This window comes from Aspergillus pseudoviridinutans, assembly GCF_018340605.1.
Source record: "Aspergillus pseudoviridinutans IFM 55266 DNA, scaffold_4, whole genome shotgun sequence".
Taxonomy (NCBI): Eukaryota; Fungi; Ascomycota; class Eurotiomycetes; order Eurotiales; family Aspergillaceae; genus Aspergillus; species Aspergillus pseudoviridinutans.
The window spans coordinates 3,275,453-3,295,879 of NW_025091284.1; the positions used below are offsets into that span (position 1 = coordinate 3,275,453).

General features: G+C 51.3%; 10 protein-coding genes across 10 annotated transcripts; 3 read left to right on the top strand and 7 right to left on the bottom strand.

Moving 5' to 3' along the window:
• Positions 1-16: 16 nt before the first annotated feature.
• Asppvi_006572 (uncharacterized protein) lies at positions 17-616 on the bottom strand (the record flags this gene model as incomplete). Its single annotated transcript, XM_043302473.1, has 1 exon — positions 17-616. One exon carries the CDS (start codon positions 614-616, stop codon positions 17-19), a length of 600 nt encoding a protein of 199 aa, XP_043158408.1.
• A 1,106-nt stretch (positions 617-1,722) lies between these two features.
• On the bottom strand, positions 1,723-3,967 carry Asppvi_006573 (transcription factor TFIIIC subunit TFC6; the record flags this gene model as incomplete). The annotated part of the gene is made up of 2 exons (XM_043302474.1): positions 1,723-2,570; positions 2,623-3,967. The coding sequence occupies 2 exons, from the start codon at positions 3,965-3,967 to the stop codon at positions 1,723-1,725; spliced, it is 2,193 nt and encodes a 730-aa protein (XP_043158409.1).
• A 616-nt stretch (positions 3,968-4,583) lies between these two features.
• Positions 4,584-5,598, top strand: Asppvi_006574 (uncharacterized protein; the record flags this gene model as incomplete). Its single annotated transcript, XM_043302475.1, has 2 exons — positions 4,584-4,619; positions 4,681-5,598. 2 exons carry the CDS (start codon positions 4,584-4,586, stop codon positions 5,596-5,598), a joined length of 954 nt encoding a protein of 317 aa, XP_043158410.1.
• Positions 5,599-5,821: 223 nt separating this feature from the next.
• On the bottom strand, positions 5,822-6,625 carry Asppvi_006575 (dolichyl-phosphate beta-D-mannosyltransferase; the record flags this gene model as incomplete). Its single annotated transcript, XM_043302476.1, has 2 exons — positions 5,822-6,455; positions 6,522-6,625. 2 exons carry the CDS (start codon positions 6,623-6,625, stop codon positions 5,822-5,824), a joined length of 738 nt encoding a protein of 245 aa, XP_043158411.1.
• A 556-nt stretch (positions 6,626-7,181) lies between these two features.
• On the bottom strand, positions 7,182-7,816 carry Asppvi_006576 (uncharacterized protein; the record flags this gene model as incomplete). The annotated part of the gene is made up of 2 exons (XM_043302477.1): positions 7,182-7,540; positions 7,621-7,816. 2 exons carry the CDS (start codon positions 7,814-7,816, stop codon positions 7,182-7,184), a joined length of 555 nt encoding a protein of 184 aa, XP_043158412.1.
• Positions 7,817-8,629: 813 nt separating this feature from the next.
• Asppvi_006577 (uncharacterized protein) lies at positions 8,630-10,756 on the bottom strand (the record flags this gene model as incomplete). Its single annotated transcript, XM_043302478.1, has 1 exon — positions 8,630-10,756. One exon carries the CDS (start codon positions 10,754-10,756, stop codon positions 8,630-8,632), a length of 2,127 nt encoding a protein of 708 aa, XP_043158413.1.
• A 2,694-nt stretch (positions 10,757-13,450) lies between these two features.
• Positions 13,451-14,660, bottom strand: Asppvi_006578 (uncharacterized protein; the record flags this gene model as incomplete). The annotated part of the gene is made up of 2 exons (XM_043302479.1): positions 13,451-14,492; positions 14,548-14,660. The coding sequence occupies 2 exons, from the start codon at positions 14,658-14,660 to the stop codon at positions 13,451-13,453; spliced, it is 1,155 nt and encodes a 384-aa protein (XP_043158414.1).
• A 207-nt stretch (positions 14,661-14,867) lies between these two features.
• On the top strand, positions 14,868-17,318 carry Asppvi_006579 (SWAP/Surp domain-containing protein; the record flags this gene model as incomplete). Its single annotated transcript, XM_043302480.1, has 1 exon — positions 14,868-17,318. The coding sequence occupies one exon, from the start codon at positions 14,868-14,870 to the stop codon at positions 17,316-17,318; it is 2,451 nt and encodes an 816-aa protein (XP_043158415.1).
• Positions 17,319-17,665: 347 nt separating this feature from the next.
• On the top strand, positions 17,666-18,501 carry Asppvi_006580 (nuclear transport factor 2 family protein; the record flags this gene model as incomplete). The annotated part of the gene is made up of 6 exons (XM_043302481.1): positions 17,666-17,672; positions 17,864-17,881; positions 17,957-18,021; positions 18,099-18,170; positions 18,228-18,329; positions 18,391-18,501. The coding sequence occupies 6 exons, from the start codon at positions 17,666-17,668 to the stop codon at positions 18,499-18,501; spliced, it is 375 nt and encodes a 124-aa protein (XP_043158416.1).
• Positions 18,502-18,903: 402 nt separating this feature from the next.
• Positions 18,904-19,936, bottom strand: Asppvi_006581 (PQ-loop repeat-containing protein; the record flags this gene model as incomplete). The annotated part of the gene is made up of 3 exons (XM_043302482.1): positions 18,904-19,483; positions 19,556-19,813; positions 19,869-19,936. 3 exons carry the CDS (start codon positions 19,934-19,936, stop codon positions 18,904-18,906), a joined length of 906 nt encoding a protein of 301 aa, XP_043158417.1.
• Between the last annotated feature and the right edge of the window lie 491 nt (positions 19,937-20,427).

Genomic DNA, 20,427 nt, shown 5'->3' on the forward strand with positions numbered 1-20,427 from the left:
GCGGGATGCACATCGCCTAGTACACACGGCCTGTCTGGTTGAGAGCCCGCGCCAAGAGACCGTGGCGAGCTGGGATTGTGCCGTTCAGCAAAGTGCGAGCTGAGATAGGCACCGTCTCAGTTGCATTGGCGCTGCGAACATTGAAAACATGAGGGCCGGTGATGTTGGTGCTCGAGAGCGATCTCCGGAAGCTGTTAGGAGGCAGAGGAGACTCGCGGGTCAGGTTGAAGCTCCGAGGGTAGACGGAATGGTCATCCCCAGGCAAAGGTGTCGGCCAAGCTGCCACACTTTTTGACGATGGAATGCATGAGCTGGACGAAGGCGTGGCCCATGAAGAGGGAGTGATGACTGGTGTAGACGTCCATGTTGGCGTATTGGTCACTGTGACAGTCACGGGAGCCTGGGGGTTGCTGGGAGCGGTTACAGTCTGGGTCTGGGTCTCAACCACAGAGCTGGTGTCGATGCCGTTGGGATTGGCGCCGCCAACATTAACAACTGAGTAGGGCTCTTCTTGCCTGCGTACGGGGGTGTTGCTTCCCAGTCGGGGGATGGCGACGGGCACTGCCTGTGTACCGAGGACAGAGATGAGAAGAATTGCCGCGGGAGAGAAATACATCTTAGGACAAGGTAGATAGATCCTTCAAAGGCAAATAGGATAGAATAGAATGCTATAATTCCAAGGCCGTTGCGAAGAAGATACTTATGTGCAAAAGAGATTTCGTTGATGATACTCAAAGTTCGCTACACCTTCCAGTCACCAACAATATATATCACAAAACGCCAAACTCAATCCACACATTCATCATCATGATTTAACAGAAAAAGAATACCAAAAATCATGCAGGCTGGCGGCCGTCGTGGCCTGCATCGACTCAATCCACTCATCCGAGATCCGCATAAGGAGGCTGGGAAAAGGCAGCAGCGCATTGCACTGGCCCAGCCACGATGATTCTAAGCTGTCATGTCATTCCTTTCGACTCTTCAATCTTCAGAAGCAATTAACTGCCGATCTTGAGCATGTTGATCCTGCTGATAGTTGCTTGGCACTACAATGATCGACTGAAGAGTAGGCTCGACCTCAACATTAACGTTGTGGTGCAGACAGTTAATCATGCATCAACGCCAAGCATCGCCGGATGGCTGTTGTGGCTGGCGGGATCCACTGCTCGTGGGTCTTCTATCTCTCATGCTATTGATAGAAGATTCGTCATGATGGGCGATCAGTCCAAAGGAATCTTGATGATAGGCAACAATTTGCTTCACCGTACCGCAAGAGGGTTGGAGCTGATTGTCGCCTCGCATGTTCTCACCGCATCAACTTTGACAGTCTCATAGCAGAGCCCAGAAATAGCCAGCAACAGATTCACCACTCATCTTTCCTGCCGTTGTGGAACTGTGTGAATATTCCAATATGAGAACTACCTTATACATGTGAATATGGAATACGATGTCGTCAGGATGACAGCAACTTTAATCCAGTGAATTGGACCTACGACAAAGAGCAGCACCTTGTAGATTGGTGCTCTCTACCTAGACTAGTAGTAGAGGTAGAGGGGTACTTCATAGCTGTACTCTGATTGAGAGATACAATGGATCTAGATGGTCACACTACTACTACTCCGGCCCTGGTCACAACATAACCTAAAAATGTAAGATTAGCGGATTCTTTCTTGTAGCTGTTACCAGCTGTCACATCGCAGGGTCATTTCATATCAGGGTCATCTAGATTGCCAAATCCTCAACCCGAATCAATCCACATCCCAGTCCAGCACTGGCCCATCCCGCACACAACTGGTTAGGATTCCACGTCAATGCAGTAACGTGCCTCGGTTCGTCAAAAATGGTAATCATCATCGTGCCGTTGACCATCCTACGATCACCCACCATGTTGCGCAAAAGACTGAAGCTCTCAGCGCGGTAACCGTCGATGAATCGACTCGTCCCCGCGCTGTCCGCATCTTGCCCGCGCGCCCATTCGTGTGTGAACCAGGTCTGCTGCCACTGTTTCTCTTTGGGGTGCAGTAATCGGCGGATGGGGCTTGTCGCAATGACTTCGCCGCCTGCGCAGCCTAGGAGGACGCTTGGATGCCAGAAACTGCACGGCGCAAGAGCGGAGACTGTACTTGGTAGCCTTGCCACTGCCGTTGTGGTGAAGAAGCGCCGCACGGCGAGGAGCCGTGCAAAATCGTTCTCGTCGCTTGAKATGAATGCATGGAGCAAGGGAGAGTAGGCAGCATGGGGGGACGCCATTCGCATACGGGTCGTTTCCACGGTGTCCTTCCGATAATCGATGATTGAGGTCAAGCGGGTTTCCCCGTCCATAGATGTCGTACACAGCAGGTGAGGATGAGTTGGGTAGGCCGACGCCAGATTCAGGATATAAGTGCGGTGAATTGGTTCGTAGAAGTAAGGTAGAGGAGCTGAAGATGACTCTTCTGACGCTATAATGCTCCAGATAGCAACAAAGCCGTTGGCACAGCCAACAGCAATATCAGTAGGAGAAAGCCAAGCCACGCATGTGCATACTGTCGACGGGGGCTTGGCCTCGAAAACTGGAGTGTGCACCTTGTCTACAGATCGTCAGCTGAAGGTCCATCAATTGTCCTCTGTTGGTCTACTTACTGAACTCTGTGGCATTCGGGTTCCGGCTCAGCTTGACGTCAATAACTCGAACATAGCCGTCTCCCCAAACTCCAGCCAGGAGTCCCAGGTTCCTCAAAGCATCTTCGTCATCCTCGTCCCGTGCAGCCCGGGGCATAGGACACCAAGCGATTCGCCGCAAATCACCCCAGTCGGTACACAGAGCCAACCGCAGCCTCGGTTTAACGCTCATATCAAGGGTCTTCGTAAAGCTGTCTTCTCTTTTGGCTTTGAACGCCCACAGTTGCAATGCACAGGGGTAAGGAGCAGAAGATCTGAACGGAAGACCAGCTTGATTCTTCAAGGGGTCTGGGTAACTTCCCTTCTGCTCCTTGGTGATGGGCACCACGACGCCAAGATACTGCGTGAGACCGGACTGATTGGGTGTCCAAGCCATGCATTGAATCTTCTGTCCCAGATTGAGCAGCCACCCTTCGCGTAGCGGTTTCTTTGCTTCTGCTGAATCCTTTGCTATCCCACTCTTCTTCGCCCCAGGTTTCCAGGCTTCGCCGAAATTGGCGGACTCATTCTGCCCTAGCCGGATCCTTGTCTGAGAATCCACTGGCCCTATTAATACTGTTTGCTTCTTCCCCTGCTGTGCCATATACCGTGAACGAGCCTCCTCCTCGTCTATTTTCTCGATCCGCTGCCTCTTGCGGAACCGCCCCCCAACATCATCGGCGTAGTACCAGTCCCAACCACGAGTACTCTCCTTCCTGACCTCCTCCGGTTCAACGCCAAAGGTCGCCCCATATGTGTAGTCAGGAAACTTCTCTGCTTCATTCAATGAAGAACGCGTAGGGAACGTCGAATCAACGCCCTTGGCCCATCGGTCCCGCGTATACGCCATGGAGAGTAGATCCCTCTCGTCAGTTCCAAAGGTCACCTTCATGTGGGTCAGCTTTCCCACGTGCTCGCCGGGGTTCCACGTCCCCCGGACGTGAGTCTCATCGTCAGCAATAGCGACAGTGCCGTCCTCGTGTCGTCGCCTGGGATTCTTGACTCGCGAAGGCCCGGCTTTTTTGGGCTTCTTTGAATCGGTTTCGTCCTCCTCGTCGGAGACGAATTCATCATCATCGTCGGGGACATTGACCATCTCTACGTCTTCATCTTCGCCTCCTCCAACTTCATCCTTTTCAGTCTGGACCTCTTCGTACTCCTCGTCTGAGGAATCATCTGCTAGGACAGGCTGCTTTGCTTTTCGCCGAGAAGAAGTGGTCCCTTCTCTCGAGTCCGATTCATCACTGACTCCCGCGATCTCAAAGGGATCGCTTGTGTATCTGGCCCTTGCCCCAGATAGGCGGTTGGACCTGCGTGTATGAGGCATCTGGCGATATCCCTTAACGCCCTGGCTTCTTGATGATGTTGTTGAAAGTGACGATTTCAATGACTATATGTAAAGACCATTCTTTTATAAGATCACATCCTCTGAAGTGGTGAAACCGATCATATTCATCAAAGACTAATCAGTCACTTCATGGCATGCACCGACTGTTTGATCGGCAGGAACAGAGCTACCTATTGGCGATACAAAACGATGGGAAGATCTTCGTATCGACAGCGGCAGCAGATGAGGGTTTCGGCGTAATTTTACGTACTCAAAACACCCAGTGACCTCATCGATACCCCACATTATCAATGGCGCATCAACAAAACAAATACCTATTTTTCAAGAGGGCTGCCGTGTTTGCTGTTTTAATAAAAAGACTGATTCAATCGAATTGATCATTGTCCTGAGGTGCGTTTCGAGGACAGACTTCAAACGTAGGCCCCGCTCTAGTGGAGCTACATCCTGATATCGTCGGTTCTGCGACAAATCTGCCTGTCCTACGACTACTACCACGAACTAACCATTATCTACACAGTAGATAATTGATAGTCAGTTCCCTCACAGACAAAATCGATAATCCCTTCTTCATATATCTGAAACAAAGGCTTAAAACATGTCCAAATCACACCCAGGAACACTGCATGAATATGTAATTTCACAAGCATCAAACCAACACATCAACGGATCAAGCACAAGCTGACTGAGAGAAGGCCCCCAAGCTAGTCGCCTTTGAATTCACCAGCTCCACCCCTCGAAAACCACACAGTCTCATCTTCGTCGGCGGCCTGACAGACGGCCTTTGCACCGTCCCCTATGTAGCACCTCTCGCCGCCGCMCTCGAACCTACCGACTGGTCCGTCTTCCAGGCCCAGCTCTCCTCCTCCTTCGGCGGGTGGGGAATCGCCAGTCTCGACAAGGATGTCGAGGAGATTGCGAAATGCATCGACTTCGTCCGCACACTCAAGGCCTCGTCCGCCTCGGCATCGGCGCCAGGGAAGATCGTCATCATGGGCCATTCGACCGGAAGCCAGGACGTGTTGCACTATCTCTATACTCAGGGAAACCGTCCTGTAGTCGACGGTGCGATCATGCAAGCGCCAGTGTCTGACCGTGAAGCCATACTCGCGGAGACGCGCAAGCCAGGCGATGTGGGTGCGGAGGCAAAGGGCTCGTGGGAGCAGCTGGTTTCGCTGGCGCGGCAGGCTCCCGTAGGCGATATCATTCTACCATTGAATCTGAGCAGCAAGCTTGGCTTGCCGCCTGACCCTGTCAGTGCGCGGCGGTTCCTGAGTCTAGCGAGTCCGGATAGTCCTCGCGAGCCGGCGGAGGATGATCTGTTTAGCTCGGATTTGACGGATCAGCGGCTGGGCGAGACTTTTGGGGCTGTGGCGACGCGAGGGTTATTGAGGTCCAAGCTGCTGGTGCTGTACTCGGGGAACGACGAGTTTGCGGCGCCGTGGGTGGATAAGGAGGCGCTGATGGCGCGGTGGAGGGAGGCGACTGATGCTGGGAAGGCTGGGACGTGGGACCAGAACAGCGGGATCATACCCGGGGCAAGTCACAATGTCAATGATCAGGGGCAGGCTGATCTTGCTGAGCGCGTTACTCGCTATCTGAAGGGTATCTAGCTTTGCACCAATGCGAGACGGTAGTGGAATGAAATCATGACGTAGTTTTCACGTTTTATTGTACACACAGGGCCGAAGACAGAGTAGCAAGTAGATATCAAAAGAACATGGCAGTGGCACTGGCAGTATTAGAAGCATAAGAGACGAATAAGGGTATGGTGTAGCATGTCGCGGTCCAAGCCGACCATGAATAGAACCCCCCAAAGCACAAACGAGAGACAGATCAAACCTTCAACCACAGATTCAATACACCCTTGAGATACTCGACAATCTCGTGCCCGCCCAACTTACTCTCCCCGTACAGCCGGTCGACAAAAGTAATCGGACACTCGGCAACCTTGAACCCCATTGCCTTGGCCCGCACCATCATCTCCATCTGGAAACTATACCCCTTGCTCTGCGTACTGTGGATGACCTTCTCCAGCACACTCTTCTTGTACAGCCGGAAGCTCCCCGTCAGATCACTCACACCAGGCATAAGCATAACATCCGCAATCAGGTTCGCCGTCCTCGACGTGAACTTTCGGAACAGATCCCAGCCGTACACCCCACCCTTGATGCCGTCGCGGCTCGCATACCGCGTGCCCGTGACGATGTCCGCGTCCGTCGCCTTCTGGATGCGAATCATCTCGGGGATGAACTTGGGGTGGTGGCTGAAGTCCGCGTCCATGATGATGACATAGTTGCCGCGGACGTACTGCAGCCCATGCACGTATGCGGTTCCCAGGCCCAGCTTGCCGGCCCGCGGCTTGAGGTTGATGTGTTCGGGACCCCAGACGGCTTGCAGCTGTTTGGCGACTTCGAGGGTGCCGTCCGGGGAGCCGTCGTCGACAATCACGATTTCCCAGTCTAGGTTGCTGTAGGGCAGACACAATTAGCCTCGTGCGATTGATTGAGAAGGCAGCAAGTAAAATTATTCTCACTTCTCGCGGAATGTCCGCTCGAGTAGCCAGCAGATGATAGGGAGGTTCTTGCGCTCATTGTACGTCGGCAGGATGACCGAGTACTTGTTCTTTGTGTCGCTCATCTTACTCTAAAATGATAAAAATAACAGTCAAATAGAAAGATGATAGTCCGAAAATTGAATCAAACACCGGAATTGAGCACAAAGGGCAAAGAGTGAAATGGTGTTGGCCAAGTCCCCTGAGAGGCTGTAAGTTAGCTCCGAACTGGTGCGGGAGCTCCGCGTTCGTCGTTATCAAATCATACAAGTGGCCTCAGCTCGACTCGACTCGACTCAAGCACCGCATACACCCTGGCCCGAATCAACATAGACAGTGAGAGCCAGCCTGAAATTACAATTATCGCATCATCAAGTTGTACGCGAATCTGATCATCATCAAGATGCAATTTCATTCAAAATCAACTTATGGTACACATGTCATTCAGCGCACACTGCGACCTTATCATGACCTTCGACATGGGCGGCTACAAGCATCAACTCATATAAAGACCGCAGACTCAAGCGCCCGGTAAGATAGTCAGCCAACAGGAACTACTCAACCGCATCAACATCAGCATCCAACCCCCAGCTCCAACCAACCATCCCCGAAACAAGCAGCAACCAAACCACCCGGCCCCCTCTATTTGCCAGTTTTCCAAGACACCTTCTGCACATTCCCATCATCCTCCAGCTTGTTATACGCCCGGTCATGCCGATTCTCGATCTCCTCATTATGCTGCCTCACGTCCTCGGGCACATCCGGACGCGGTTTCCCCTCCTCGTCGAGGTTGGGTGACTGCCCTTTGCTGATGGTCGGCCGGGCATTATTCGACGGTCTGGTCGTGGCGTGCGGGTACACCTCAGCGCCGTCGTTGTTGCGGCGGGTTTCCTCGTCTGAGGGTGGCTGGTTCTGGAAGCTGGGACCACCGCCAGATGACGAGGATGAGGATGAAGGTGAAGATGAGCCCTTGCCCTTGCTAACGTCTGGGGGAGGGGGTCCTGCGTCGCGGTCAGCATGGAGCTGAACCATTATACTGACCAGGAGAGAGAGCATCCAGCTACAAAGGCGGGAGATTCACCTGGATGTTCTATATCGCGCGTAGGCTTGCTCGTTTTAGCTTCTGCTTTGCCTTCTGGTTTCTGTTCCGCTTCGCCGTAGGAGCTCTGAGAGTAGAACCGCCATGGTTGACGGAAGAGGCTCCTCTGGCGACAGATCGGGAGAGTCGAGGATTTGAGTGCCTTCGATGAGAGGCTATTGCGGAGGATTGGATTCATTGTTGTAGTATACTGGAGTATATTAGAGATAATTGTTGTAAACAGGTCGGAAGGCACTGGGTTAAGGTCCGCGGAAAAAGTATTTATATCAAGAAACCGATCGCCCGGATCATCAACAACCGGTTATTTCATTGCTAAACCTCCCAAAAGCCGATTCATATGAGGCCTGGTGGCGTGCCGTGTCCTGTTTGGATCGGGGACAATGACGTTTGAACATAGTCATCCCGTCGCGGATCACCGGTTCACCTGAATGCGGTCAAGCCATAATTTCAACTCATTGAAGCATACGAAGGTCTACAATTGCGAATTACGAATCTCGGACTTATTTAATTGTCCATTGACCGTGAAAAGACAATTCGTGATGATATTGCCATCATACTATCGCTGTAACCCAATATCTTGACCAGTAGCTGCAACAAAAAAAAATGGAGATCACGCATAGACAGAAAAGAGACTAGCCCAAAGCATGAATGACAGGAAGGTGCCTTTTATGCACTATAACCTCCGTGTGAACGCCGTGTAATGATATCCCCAGACAAGAAATGCTACAAGGGAAAGGGATATTCAGCTCAGAAGTCGAGTCAGAACACTCTGGCAAAGAACATAAACCGAGAACGCATCAGGTGAAAAGAAAGAAACCTCGTAGGAATAAAGATGCACGCCAATGTCGGAGAATAAACTGGGATCAATCGCCTCTGGCGGATTAAGTCGTGAAGATCATGCATGACACAGCTACTTGCACCTTTGAGAACGCCAACGCCTCGACCGAAAGACACCTTTCATGATAAGAGATTTGCCTATCAACAAGCCGACCTAATCGGTCAATGATGCGCAGTAGCACACACTTTCATATTGTGCCTTGGCTGTGTAGGTTTGAGTCGCACTGCCATAGCCTTTGAGGGTCGTTGTCGGTGTCGGTTCCACTTCCTTGATCTCAATTCTCTCGGGGGAAGCCGTTGCTATCGATCCGTCGTCCAACACCTGCATCTGCTGGCAGTAGGGCGCTCGGGAACCAGGGTGGTTTCGCTTCTCCTCTATTTTGATCCGGCGAGGATAGTCAGATAAAGAATCAACAGATGTCGTGCCTCTCTTCCCATTCTGAGCGGCCGACGTTTCGCCCGGTGCGGATGAAGCCGTCGAGCTCTGCCGAGCATTCTTGGATGTCTGATTCGTGTACAAAAAGAATTCCATCATGGTGCCATTCCACCAACAAAACCACGGTCGATCGCCTGCTTGCACTGTCTGCTTGCGATGGAAAGATTCAGCCATCACGTCGCGCTCTGAGACGGAGCGCTTCGATGCATAATTCGAAGAGAAGGTCCCTTGGGGGACAATAACCAGCTTGTCAAACAAGGTGAAGAAAGTAAGGGCAGGGCCTAGGGCCATGTCGCCCGAATCGTAGGCCGGGGTCAGTTGCTGGGTCTGGGGCAAAACCGGTGCCTGGGCACCATAGGAGAATGAAGAGCTCAGGGGTCGTTGTTCGAAAGTGATATTGTGCCGATGACCATCCCCTCCCTGAACTATGATCGGGATTTTGCTGCGGCCAATGCAGCCCCATGATGCTGTGTAAGCCGACTCAGCAATGCAAAATTTCGACTGGTTCTTGGGATTGGCCGGAATGAGGAACTCGCCGGTCGGCACAGGCAACACATTCGCCGGCATCGATGAGATGGGCGTCGCATCCGCCCTGGGCGTAGCTGTCACCGTGACGATGTAAGGACCTTTGGGTTTCGAGCTTTCCTCTCTCGCCGCCTTTTTCGCCCCAAGAACGCCCCCAATGACACCTGCAATGCACGCTACCACAAAGATAACGATGCTGATAAGAACCAGTGTCCAGATCGGCAATCCGCAGCACACCCTCTTCTTGCCTTTGCTTTTCAACTTTTCCTCAAACGCCATAACGCCCGTAGCGGGCTGCTCCTCATGTTCTTCAGGAGGGTTTCGATTCCCATTCACCGAGTTTCCCGTATTTGCCGCTACTAAAGTCCTAGAGGAAGTCTCTGAGACGGGGGGCTCTCGCGACGTACTACGCGCTATTTCTTCTGTGATGATGCCAGCACCAACTCCAGACTCCGGTGTGCCTTCCTCCTTCGGTAGAATCCCGTCAGGGTACCGTGAATAAGGAGGAAGTTGTTCGGTATGGCCATCAGGCCCTATGAGATCTCCAACATCGTCATCAGCACGGCCAGGGGGTCGCTGATAGGCTTGCTCGTGCCCGGGAAATCCGAGCGGGATCACCGGATTATGAATGGGAGTATCCAATGCCTCCTCTGGCACGACAGCTTGCGAATACATGGCATATGGGTGTTGTGGCGCGTTTGAATCGCCCAACGGTCGCTCCATCGGTCGCACAGTTGATGTAGTAGCAATGCTGGGCGATCGGCTGACACCGACCTGTGGATACATCGCATATGGGTGACTGGGACCAGTTGCTCCGGTGTAAGGACTCATTGCGCGAGTTGGTAAGGAGAACCGCGAGGAAGTACTTTGACTGCGGCGAGCCACGGAGGCATCTGTGTTGTTGGAAGCAGTCGAGTCACGGGTAGAAAAATCCAATCCCCCTTTCTGCGGTAGACTTGATCGATGGGGGGTATCATCGAAGGAGACCCTAGCATCATCGCCAAATGGATTCTCGATCACATCTGGAGGATCAATGGGCACGGTGTTGTATGTTTTCTGAGGAGGAAGGGCAGCCGAACGAAGCGTATGAGATGAAGCGGTGGACGAAATTGAGGGGCTGCGCGGCGTAAGGGTAGACTGTTCAGAGTCAATCGGTTCCAGTGAGTATTCATCTGAAAAGACATTAACGTTCGAGGAGCGACCGGAGGGAGAACGATGATGCATTGAGTCGGAATCCAGTCCTTGAGAGTGTCGTTGAGGGAGAGACTGCGAGGATTGCGATAAGGAACGCGAGCGATCGGAAGAGAGACGCCCAGACATGGCGTTACACAGCCCTGTCGGGCCTCCTCTGATGTCCAGTCAGTCTGCCAGAGAGGGGGGTGGAAACAGTCACCTGAACGAGACTGTTCCGGGTTGACTGGAATCTAGGCAGATGGATGATGGAGAGGAACGGGATCAGAGAGGGCTGAAGCGAAAGGTTGGGATGTCGAGGAGAAATGGATTATTCTTTCAAATAAAAGAAAGATTATACCAATTAAGATAAGGAATGAGGATGGTGTTGTTGATGTTGATGTTGATGTTGATGGTGATGTTAACGGTGGGTGGTAGTGGTGTTGGAAGGGTTTCACTGGGAGGAGAAGGAGGGAGAGTGAGAACGAGAGCGAGACGGGGAGACTTGGCAATTGGTAGAATCCTCGGAGTATGGAGGGCTGGTAGTGGTTAGGTTACCTTAGCGCACCAGACAAACTAAACTAAGGGAGTTGACTGCAAAAAAAAAGAGGAACTCCGTCTAACTAATAATTAGTAACGAGCGAGACTTTGAGGAGGGTGTGCGGTCGCAGAACAACGAGGACATCAGATGTGGGCTCTTTTTCTGGTCTAGACCAAATTTTTGGACTCCATGAATTAGTTATCTTGCAGAGAATGGTAAGTCGATTTTGTGGCTTTTGATGATACTAGTTCCTGCTCAGTAGTTGATTAGATATTTGTTGATGATGACATTCGTCCACCCATCTCTTCGTATTTCTTACGTGAATACAAATAATCGAAACATCTTACAAGTAGGTACCTTACCGGAGTAAGGTACTTTACCTTGATGCAGCAAGGTAATTTGCGGAGACTCGCCACTTGTGATAACTGTCTAGAAGAGTCAATCCAGCTTACCTACACAGAATTGTCAGACTAATGATCAATACAACGGACGATGATTTTCGGTTTCTGTTGGTTTCAAGGCTATCAAGGTACTACCTAGGTACCTTCAGAAGTACTGGGATGAAGCCGTCCATTACCATAAGGTGAGCTGGTTTACTCTCCTTGAATTATGACGAAGCCAAGCTGTAATTAGGTTACGAGCCTGACCTTTCCAAATCTGAAACAAGTTAAAATACGCCATAGAAAATAGCACCCTATGAGGATTGATTATCGCCATTCCGGACGTCCATTTCCTGCAATGATGATGTGATGAACGAGATACATACTATTTATGGCATATTCCTCGGATCGACGTTTCTTCACTCTAGAGATATCCATGGACATGCTTCTGACGGCTTTCAACGATGTTGTAAACTCCATACAGGGTACTCCGTAAAGGCACATTGAGAGATTACCTATTTTCGCAAAAGATCGTTAGAGCCTAAACCCCAGCCCCTACTCCTTCCAAAACCCACTTTAATTACCATAGAAGGCAACAGAACAGAACTAAATATATAAGGTAGAATTCGAGAATCGGACCGATGGGCGATTCTCTGGGACTCCGGTGGAACCCAATCTACCTCCAACGCCAAACTCTATCTACCTAAATCTGAGTGGGCAGTGGGACGCTGAGGAAGTTCTCCGAAATGCACTTGTCCGTTGGATCCGTCATTTATCTATCGAGATTATCCTTTAACGGAGATATGGTAGTCGAAAAGGTGCATAACTGACTGAAGAGCCTAACAATTGTCATCGATCTCTCCCACTCCGCACAAGACTCAGCGTTAAGACATAGCTTTGGGGACAGGCGGAAAGGAAAAGAGTGTCGTGAAAAATCAATCGGCATAGAGAACCATAATACTCTGCCGCGAGACAAGCATTTACAATCTTCATAGGGCAGAGTATCCGGCGGTGACTTGGTCGTCTCAGGTACCAGGCTGCCTCATCCAATGGACAGAAAGCTCATTGGATCAGGAAATCGAACTCTGAACTTGGTTCGTAGGGTTTTGGTACAGGAACAGACATCTCCGTCCAATGACATTGGATGTTGCCTTTACTGCTCCGGATGAGAACAGTTCATCCGTTTGATCCACCTTGTCGATATTTTATTAGTTTCTTCGAATATGAGTGTTCGGGGATCGGAGTACTTTTCTACAAGTCTAGAACGTGAGGGCTTACAAAAAGTCTGGTTCACTCATCAAGTAATATCTAGCTGAACCGCAATACCTGTACGCTTTTCCGGTAGAGCCTGTCAGTGTCTCAATCAAGCACGGAGATGCAAGGTAGTCATTGACTCAATCACGAAAACAGAGCCAGTCATATCCAATCATTTGCGTCGCTATTTCTGTAGATATTGTAGTCGCTATATTTGACGTTGCATTGGTAGCGTGGAGGAACGCCGACGACGGGTGATTCGACGAGCACACATCAGCGGTTCTCCTCCCCCGATCACCGGTGAAGGCTGCTGTTACAAGGAATATGAACGAACAGTTACTCCGACCTCCGCGGCGCCGCTTTGCTTCGGCGACAGCGGCTGTCCATGCTCCAGCACTCGTTTGACTGGAAGGCATACTTTCATCGCATTGGTGACAGCTGGCGCTCTGCAGTCCCTAGCCAGGATGAAGGGTACCGGGAGCTCGCCCTTGCCAGGTGTGCCAAGAATACCAAAGCTGAGGAGGCGACCGCTCCTGCCGCTGTGAAAGCGGAGTATGAGTGAGAAGCTGGAACGCAGAAGAAGCGGCGAAAGTGCAGCACGCGCTGCAGAAGAGAGCGGAGACGGCAAGCTCTCTTCAGTAAGGGTGCAGCTAGCTCCAGGCAGGCTGTTCAAGGATTTCTTCGGAGCGCCAGGATATCCGACAATTTCACTTGCCCTTTTTCGCCCCAACCTCCTGGCCCACTCTGAACGTCCGGCCTCACGCGAAGATACCAGGCCCAAGCACGTCTATCCAGCTCCTCTTTGCTGAGAGTGCTGGCCCAGGACTGGCAGACCAGGTCTATAGCTTGCAGTAAGTAGCCCAAGCAAGTCTCTTTCTCGGCTTCCAATTGCTTGACCGACTTGCGTTTTGTCTTGCTGGAGCCACTGTCAGTCTCTGCAGTCCCTGTAACCGCTTCAGTAAAGGATCTGTAGAGATATGATTTTGCAGAATTCGGCGTGAAGATGGGAAGACTTGTATTGCCTTTCGTAGCAGGACTCGCACCACTGCCCTGGGCAGTCCGTAGGGCTTCAAGATCCACGCCCCAAAGAGGAGGCGATGTGTCTGAGCCATCTGAATCTCCTTTGCCCAAGATCTCGGCAGATGCGGCGGCAGCGTTCCCACCATCTTGCTCTAGGCTTGGTTCTTCTGTTGGTCTGCCTTCTTGGGGATTATAATCCCACCGTTTTAGAACATTGATCTCTCGCCCTAGGACTTTGATTACAGGATGGCCTTCACCCCAACCTTCTTGCTCCGCGGTTTTGCCGCTTTCAATTCCTAGGCTGATGGCCTTCGAGCGGCTGTTGGCACTGACCACAGCTTGAGCAAGGCTGAGTCTGCTGGAGATTGGCTGCTCTGGCATCGTGTATTTCAAGACACAGACTGCAAATGCGAGCACAAGAGGCGCCCTGTTAGTTAACAGAATAATCCGCGACAGCTCATCTTCCGACGCCGATGAGATAGGCAAAGAAAGTGCCGATTCAGTCTCGTACGGTGTGGTATCAATGCCAGCTGCTCCCCTGGCCCTTTTCTGTGGCGAGTCTGCATTGCCAGTTGGCGCTTGACGCTTTTTGGAGGCTCTCTTGGCAGCGTTCAGCACCTGTTTAGCGACCTTGTCATCTTTGAAAATCTCCTGAAGAGACTTAATGTCTGCTTTTGAAAGTTGCTCCACGCTGTTCCATGTTAGATAGCTGCATATGATGKAGAGACTTAGAATGGTTCTCATACGATATTAGGTTGGCTTTCTGGAGATCCATGACTTTGCCCATGGCAGACGCCAATGGTAACTTGGCATCTTTTGACAAAAATCGCAACAGAGTCTGTATTTCCGCTGAGGCCATGGCTGATGCTTTTCATGAGAGTAATTGTTGCTAAGGTCGTGTCGCACTGTATTGGAGCTGGCTTGGTTCTGCCTCAGGCTGCAACGATCTCCGCCTCCGCTCCGAGAGCCTCTTAATGATTGCAACTTGCGAGCCACTACGATACGCTACGTCTACTAAGCGCGAAGCTCACGACAAGTGATTTGCTGCATAGGCGGCTCTTTCACGATGCCTGACGACGCAAAGTCCAAGGCTTTTCCAGATATCTCGGCCAAACTGTCCGCTCTCCCTAAGAAATCTCTCTTCGAACGTCAAAAGGCCGAAGCCGAAGCCAAGCGTGCCCGAGAGCAAGCAGAGACAGCTGCTGTTTACGAGGATTTTGTCAAGTCATTTGAGGATGATTCTCAGCCGTCCGATCGATTCGCAGCCGGAAGTAGGCCGAACAACACATTTGGAGGAAGAAGCGCCGCGTTTGGAGGTGGACCTGCGAAACGCCATTTTACCAGTTCAGGTCCTAGAAGCAGCGGCCCGGGGACTCTGGGACCTCCCCCGTCGTCGCTATCTCGCAAACGTACTCATGAAGGATTCCAACCGTTTCAGAGGAATAGAGAGTCAGCGCAGGGTATCTTAGGATTTGACAACACCGGTTCAGGATCGTCCCCGGCTGCGTCGGCCTTTCGCACTTCGGACGACGAGGAGGACAGGGCAGCCGATGCGAAAGAGGCCGAGAGAGCAGCGGCAAAACCTACGCTTTATCTGGCTTCATTACCTCCCGGAACTTCTCCTTCTGCAATCAAATCGCTCATTCCATCGGTGTTATCTGTCGACAACGTGAAAATCCTCCGCCCCTCCAATCAGTCTCCGACCGATCGCAAGTCCATTTCCGCCATTGTCACTCTTGCAAATGAATCCGCTGCCTCGGACATAGACTCTACCGTCAGTGCACTACAAAACAGATATCTAGGATGGGGATACTATCTTTCGATTTCAAGGCATCTCTCCTCTGCCGCAATCAGTTCCTCGATGCCGGTCACCGTGGGTCCGTCGTCAACAAGCTCTCTTCCATTCGGTGCGAAGACCATTACCCCGGATTATGGAGGCCGCTTGAATCGTGCGCCCCCTCCTGGGTCTCACCGTGGTGGCTTCGCGCCCCCAACCTCGTATGGAGCAGCATATGGTCGCAGCGGACCCGTCACACAGGTGGAAGTGAAAACACCTTCAGATCTGAAGCAGCTGAGGTTGATACACAAGACCTTGGAGAATTTATTAAATTACGGCCCGGAATTTGAGGCTCTACTTATGAGTCGGCCTGAGGTTCAAAGAGATGAGAAGTGGGCGTGGCTGTGGGATCCAAGAAGTGCTGGAGGAGTGTACTATCGCTGGAAACTATGGGATATCCTCACTAACAGCCATCCTAAAGGGGCTCGGCGCGGTAGGAGTCAAAATGCATCGTTATTATTTGAGGGTGGCCCAAGTTGGGTATCACCGGAGACGGGCATCAAGTTTGAATACACCACACGCATGGATGAGTTTGTTTCCGATGAGGATTACAATTCGTCCGACGAAGAAATGTCAGACGGGGAGGATGAGAGACGACACCTAGGGGGCGCTCCGCCAGCCGACGGAGTTGGTACTGGTAACGAAGGACTCGGTTACATGAACCCGCTACAGAAAGCCAAACTCACACATCTCCTTGCTCGGCTCCCAACCACTCATGCGAAGTTACGGAAAGGTGATGTTGCACGCGTTACCGCTTTTGCCATTGGACATGCTGGCGCAGGCGCTGAGGAAGTGGTGGAGATGATAGTGTCCAACATCATCAACCCTTTTGCATACACTGGGGCTAATCCTGACCGCGAGATTGAAAAGGGTCTCGCTCGGCAGGAAGCTACCAGAAATGAATCCAATGACGCTTCGGGTGAAGAAGCTCCATCGTCCAAAAGCAACATGGATACATCTTCCGCCAAGCTGGTCGGGCTTTATCTTGTCTCCGACATTCTCTCGTCGTCTGCCACGAGTGGTGTGCGCCATGCTTGGCGCTATCGACAGCTCTTTGAAGCAGCATTAAAGTCCCACCGGGTCTTTGAGCACCTAGGTAGACTCGAGAAAGACCTGAACTGGGGACGGTTACGAGCTGAGAAATGGAAGAGAAGCGTAGGTTCACTGCTGCACCTCTGGGAAGGGTGGTGCGTGTTTCCGCAGTCGAGTCAGGAACACTTCTCTCAGGTATTTGAGAAACCGCCGCTTACAGAAGAGGAACTACGGGAAGAAAAGGCGAAAGCGGAGGCGGATCGGGCTGCTGGGGCGTTTTTCAAGGGCAAGAGTCGCTGGAAGACTCTGGAGGAGGACGAAACAGTCGGGAAGTTCGACCCTTCGCGTCCTCCTGCTCAACCTGATCAGAGCAGAATGGACATCGACCAAGGTCATCCCGCTTCTACAGCAGGAGGTGATCTGGTTGGAGAGCCTATGAGTGATATAGACGGAGAGCCTATGGAAGACAGCGACCTAGAAGAAGCACCGGATGGAGAGCCACTGGAGGAGGATTCGGCCATGGAGACCGAACAGAAAGAAGAAGCGCCCAGCAAATCCGAAACGCCATCTCAGCTCGAATCCGGGCCTCCAGCTCGAAAACCGCGACCGAAGGCAGAGGACATGTTCGCGGATTCCGACACTGAGTGATGTACTGTTATGTAGAATTGACGATCATTGACGGTCCAATTCACACTATTTTCGTAGACTTGCCAAATATTGTGTGTAATTGTTAGGCAACTTTCGTTCGTAGCCCAGGAAAGGCAGCATTTAGCGGCGCAGAGGAGGCCGTAATAGTGTCTGATGTTCAGGCAGGAACATTTATCGGCGGGCGATAAAAAGACGCCCCAAGCCTCACGGTTCAGGGCCCACACCTCTCCCCTCTCGGACTCAAATATCAACTTGCGATCCGATCCTCTCTTCTCAGACTACCAAAGATCCCTTTCTTATTCCTCTTTTTGCTTTCGTCCGCTCTGAAGTAGAGTATACTCATCAAAATGGCCGGTAAGTCTTGTCCCACAACATTCCTGACCTGCGTCATGTCTTTGTTGATGGCTATTATTTTGCTTGATGTTTTGCTGCCCCTCCTCCCTAAACCCCTCCACAGCGGTTGAGGCCAGTCGCATGCACGACCATCGTCCTTCACAATGCATATATTAAGAGAAAATTTGAACTAACTTATCACAAATTCTTAGACTTCCAAAACATTGCTCGTACGTATTCCTTGGTTGACCCCGGATGCACAAACACGGCCAGGAGATTCTGACCCCTCCCCTCTCAATCAACAGAGCAGTTCGTGCAATTCTACTACCAGACCTTCGACACCAACCGTCAGGCGTTGGCCAGTCTCTACGTATGATTACCGCATCACCGTCGCCATTTGCGAAAGTGAATATCCCGCGGAAACTGACCACGACGGACAAACTATAGCGTGACCACTCTATGCTTACCTTCGAAACCTCCTCGGTCCAGGGTGTCAGCGGCATTGTCGAGAAGTTGACGGTTCGTGTTCTCTCCAGTGTGATTCAGTAATGGCGCAGAGGGTTAATCTTGCGACAGTCTCTCCCCTTCCAGAAGGTGCAGCACCAGATCGCGACCTTCGATGCTCAACCTTCGAACACGGAGGGCGGCATCATGGTCATGGTCACCGGTGGTCTGCTGGTACGTTAGGCCTTTTCCGTTTGGTTCGTTGTTGTAGGATTGTGGTACTGATATCAAACAGGTCGATGAGGAGCAGAAGCCCATGAGCTACTCTCAGACTTTCCAGCTTCTTCGTGAGGGTGAGAGCTACTATGTCTTCAACGACATGTTCCGACTCATCTACCCTGCGTAAAGGAATTGATGTGAAAGGATTGCGGGTTGGCCGGAAGGGCACTGGGTGAGACTTCTGGTGACGGGAAGGAAATGGTCACATTACGATAATGAATACGAGAGAAGTCAAGGCATGTCTTCTAATGGATGCCGCACAACGGCAGTCCGAATGTTGCATGCACCCGAAAGCATTTATTCTATCGTTGGTTTCGTCAAATGAATATAGTTGATGAAACTTCTACTTTTCTATGTCAAAAGACATGACATCGGTTCGCTGAGACAGTCTCTCCTTCGTGGGTTCAACACAATGCAGTCCGAGCTGCTCAGCAGCCTCGGGAAAACAGTCTAGGGAAAATCCAAAGAAAACAAGCCGAAGGGTGCCCGTTCCTGATGCGAAAGCTCGGTCGATTCTGCGCTAAATAGATCACTGACCTTGAAGAAGTGGCGTTTCCTCAGACGGCTGCTCATGGTCTCTTTCCTCTGGGCCTTCTCCAGTACCGTTCGGAGGACGATCTTTGCCATGGCGATGGTTGCGCTGCTTGTTGGGCCCAAAATATTCAAAAAAGACGGCCAGTACCAAAAGCGTGCCTTGTAAACATGCCGTCACAATCAACACGCCCCATGTGCTCCACCCCTTTGGTCCCAGTCGTGCAGCTAGACTGCCTGCCCACACAAGACTTCCCGGGGTTTGGATACACATCATGGGGATGCTCAGACTACCCACGCACCGCAACTTCAAAGTAGTGTAGATCTGAGGGAAGTACTGGATCGAAGCGAGGATGGCAGCCACCACCCCTGAGAAGTTGGACCATGCCTGAAGCTGAGATGGTTGGTTGACTGCGATTGCGACAGAGGTGATGAACGTCACCACGGCGTGGAGGATACAAATACCGCTGACAATCAAGGCTGTTCTATATGTTGGGCCATTCCTCGCCGAAGATTCTGATTCTGTAGGCGAGGTTGGAGAGGTGGCTCGGGGGAAGTAAATGACGAATAGAAGCAGGCTGTAAACGATCTTGCATTAGCCACACGAACGCTACCGGGCAGATAGTAGGGCAGATAGTAGGTGAGCTGACATGGTAACAAAGCAGAGCCACTGTGTCCCGACTTGGAAGATGCCGAGTAGTCCCCCGAAGCAAGCTAGTCCATTGATGTTCTTGCAGCATGCCACATCCTGTAAACTCTGTTGTTGTGTCGCAACATTTGCGAATGCCGAGGTACCTGAAGTGGTTCCCAGGAGGACGAAGTATGGCGAGATACCGAAGGAGCTTTTGAGGTTGATTATGCGAATATGCTGGGGGAGATACGACAGGAGAATCCCGAATATAATCAGACTGTGTTTATTAGTAGAAGGTCACAGGAACCAGAGCAGCATCTTCGGGATCGTACATAGACAGGACGAAGTTCTTATAGTCTGGTGAGGTGAGATGGGTGCATTCGAGATCGGGGGTGTCCATGTTTATTGAGCGAGCGCAGCAGGCTCAAAGTCTTCGGATGAAGGTTATATATAGCTGTTCAGACGAACGTGAAGTGAACAGGAAACTTGTCTCCTTAGTTGCTGTCTTCGGAGAGCCGTAAGCTTGGTAATCAAGTCTATCGAGAGGGCATTTCGTGATCAGAAATCCAAATGAGTCGATAACTTCCTTCGTGATAAGGTAGCCAGCTAGAGAATTATCCTAAGTCCTTCTTGCTCAGACTAATAGCAAAAGTTCATAATAGTAGTGGTATCTGTTGGTGTATAGGAAGGGAAATGAGTCTCTTACTGCTGGTAAAGATGGATGCTGATAACAAGAGGTCCCCGCTTTTCAGACTACGCTAACTTAATCAGTAGCTGGGCGGCCAAAGGTACCTAGCTTAACTGTATTACTGTTAGGTAGGGTGCTTAGTCTAGTGCCTATCTACGGAGTGTATCTGCCGCATAACTAGTATCTTGTATATTTAATGGATA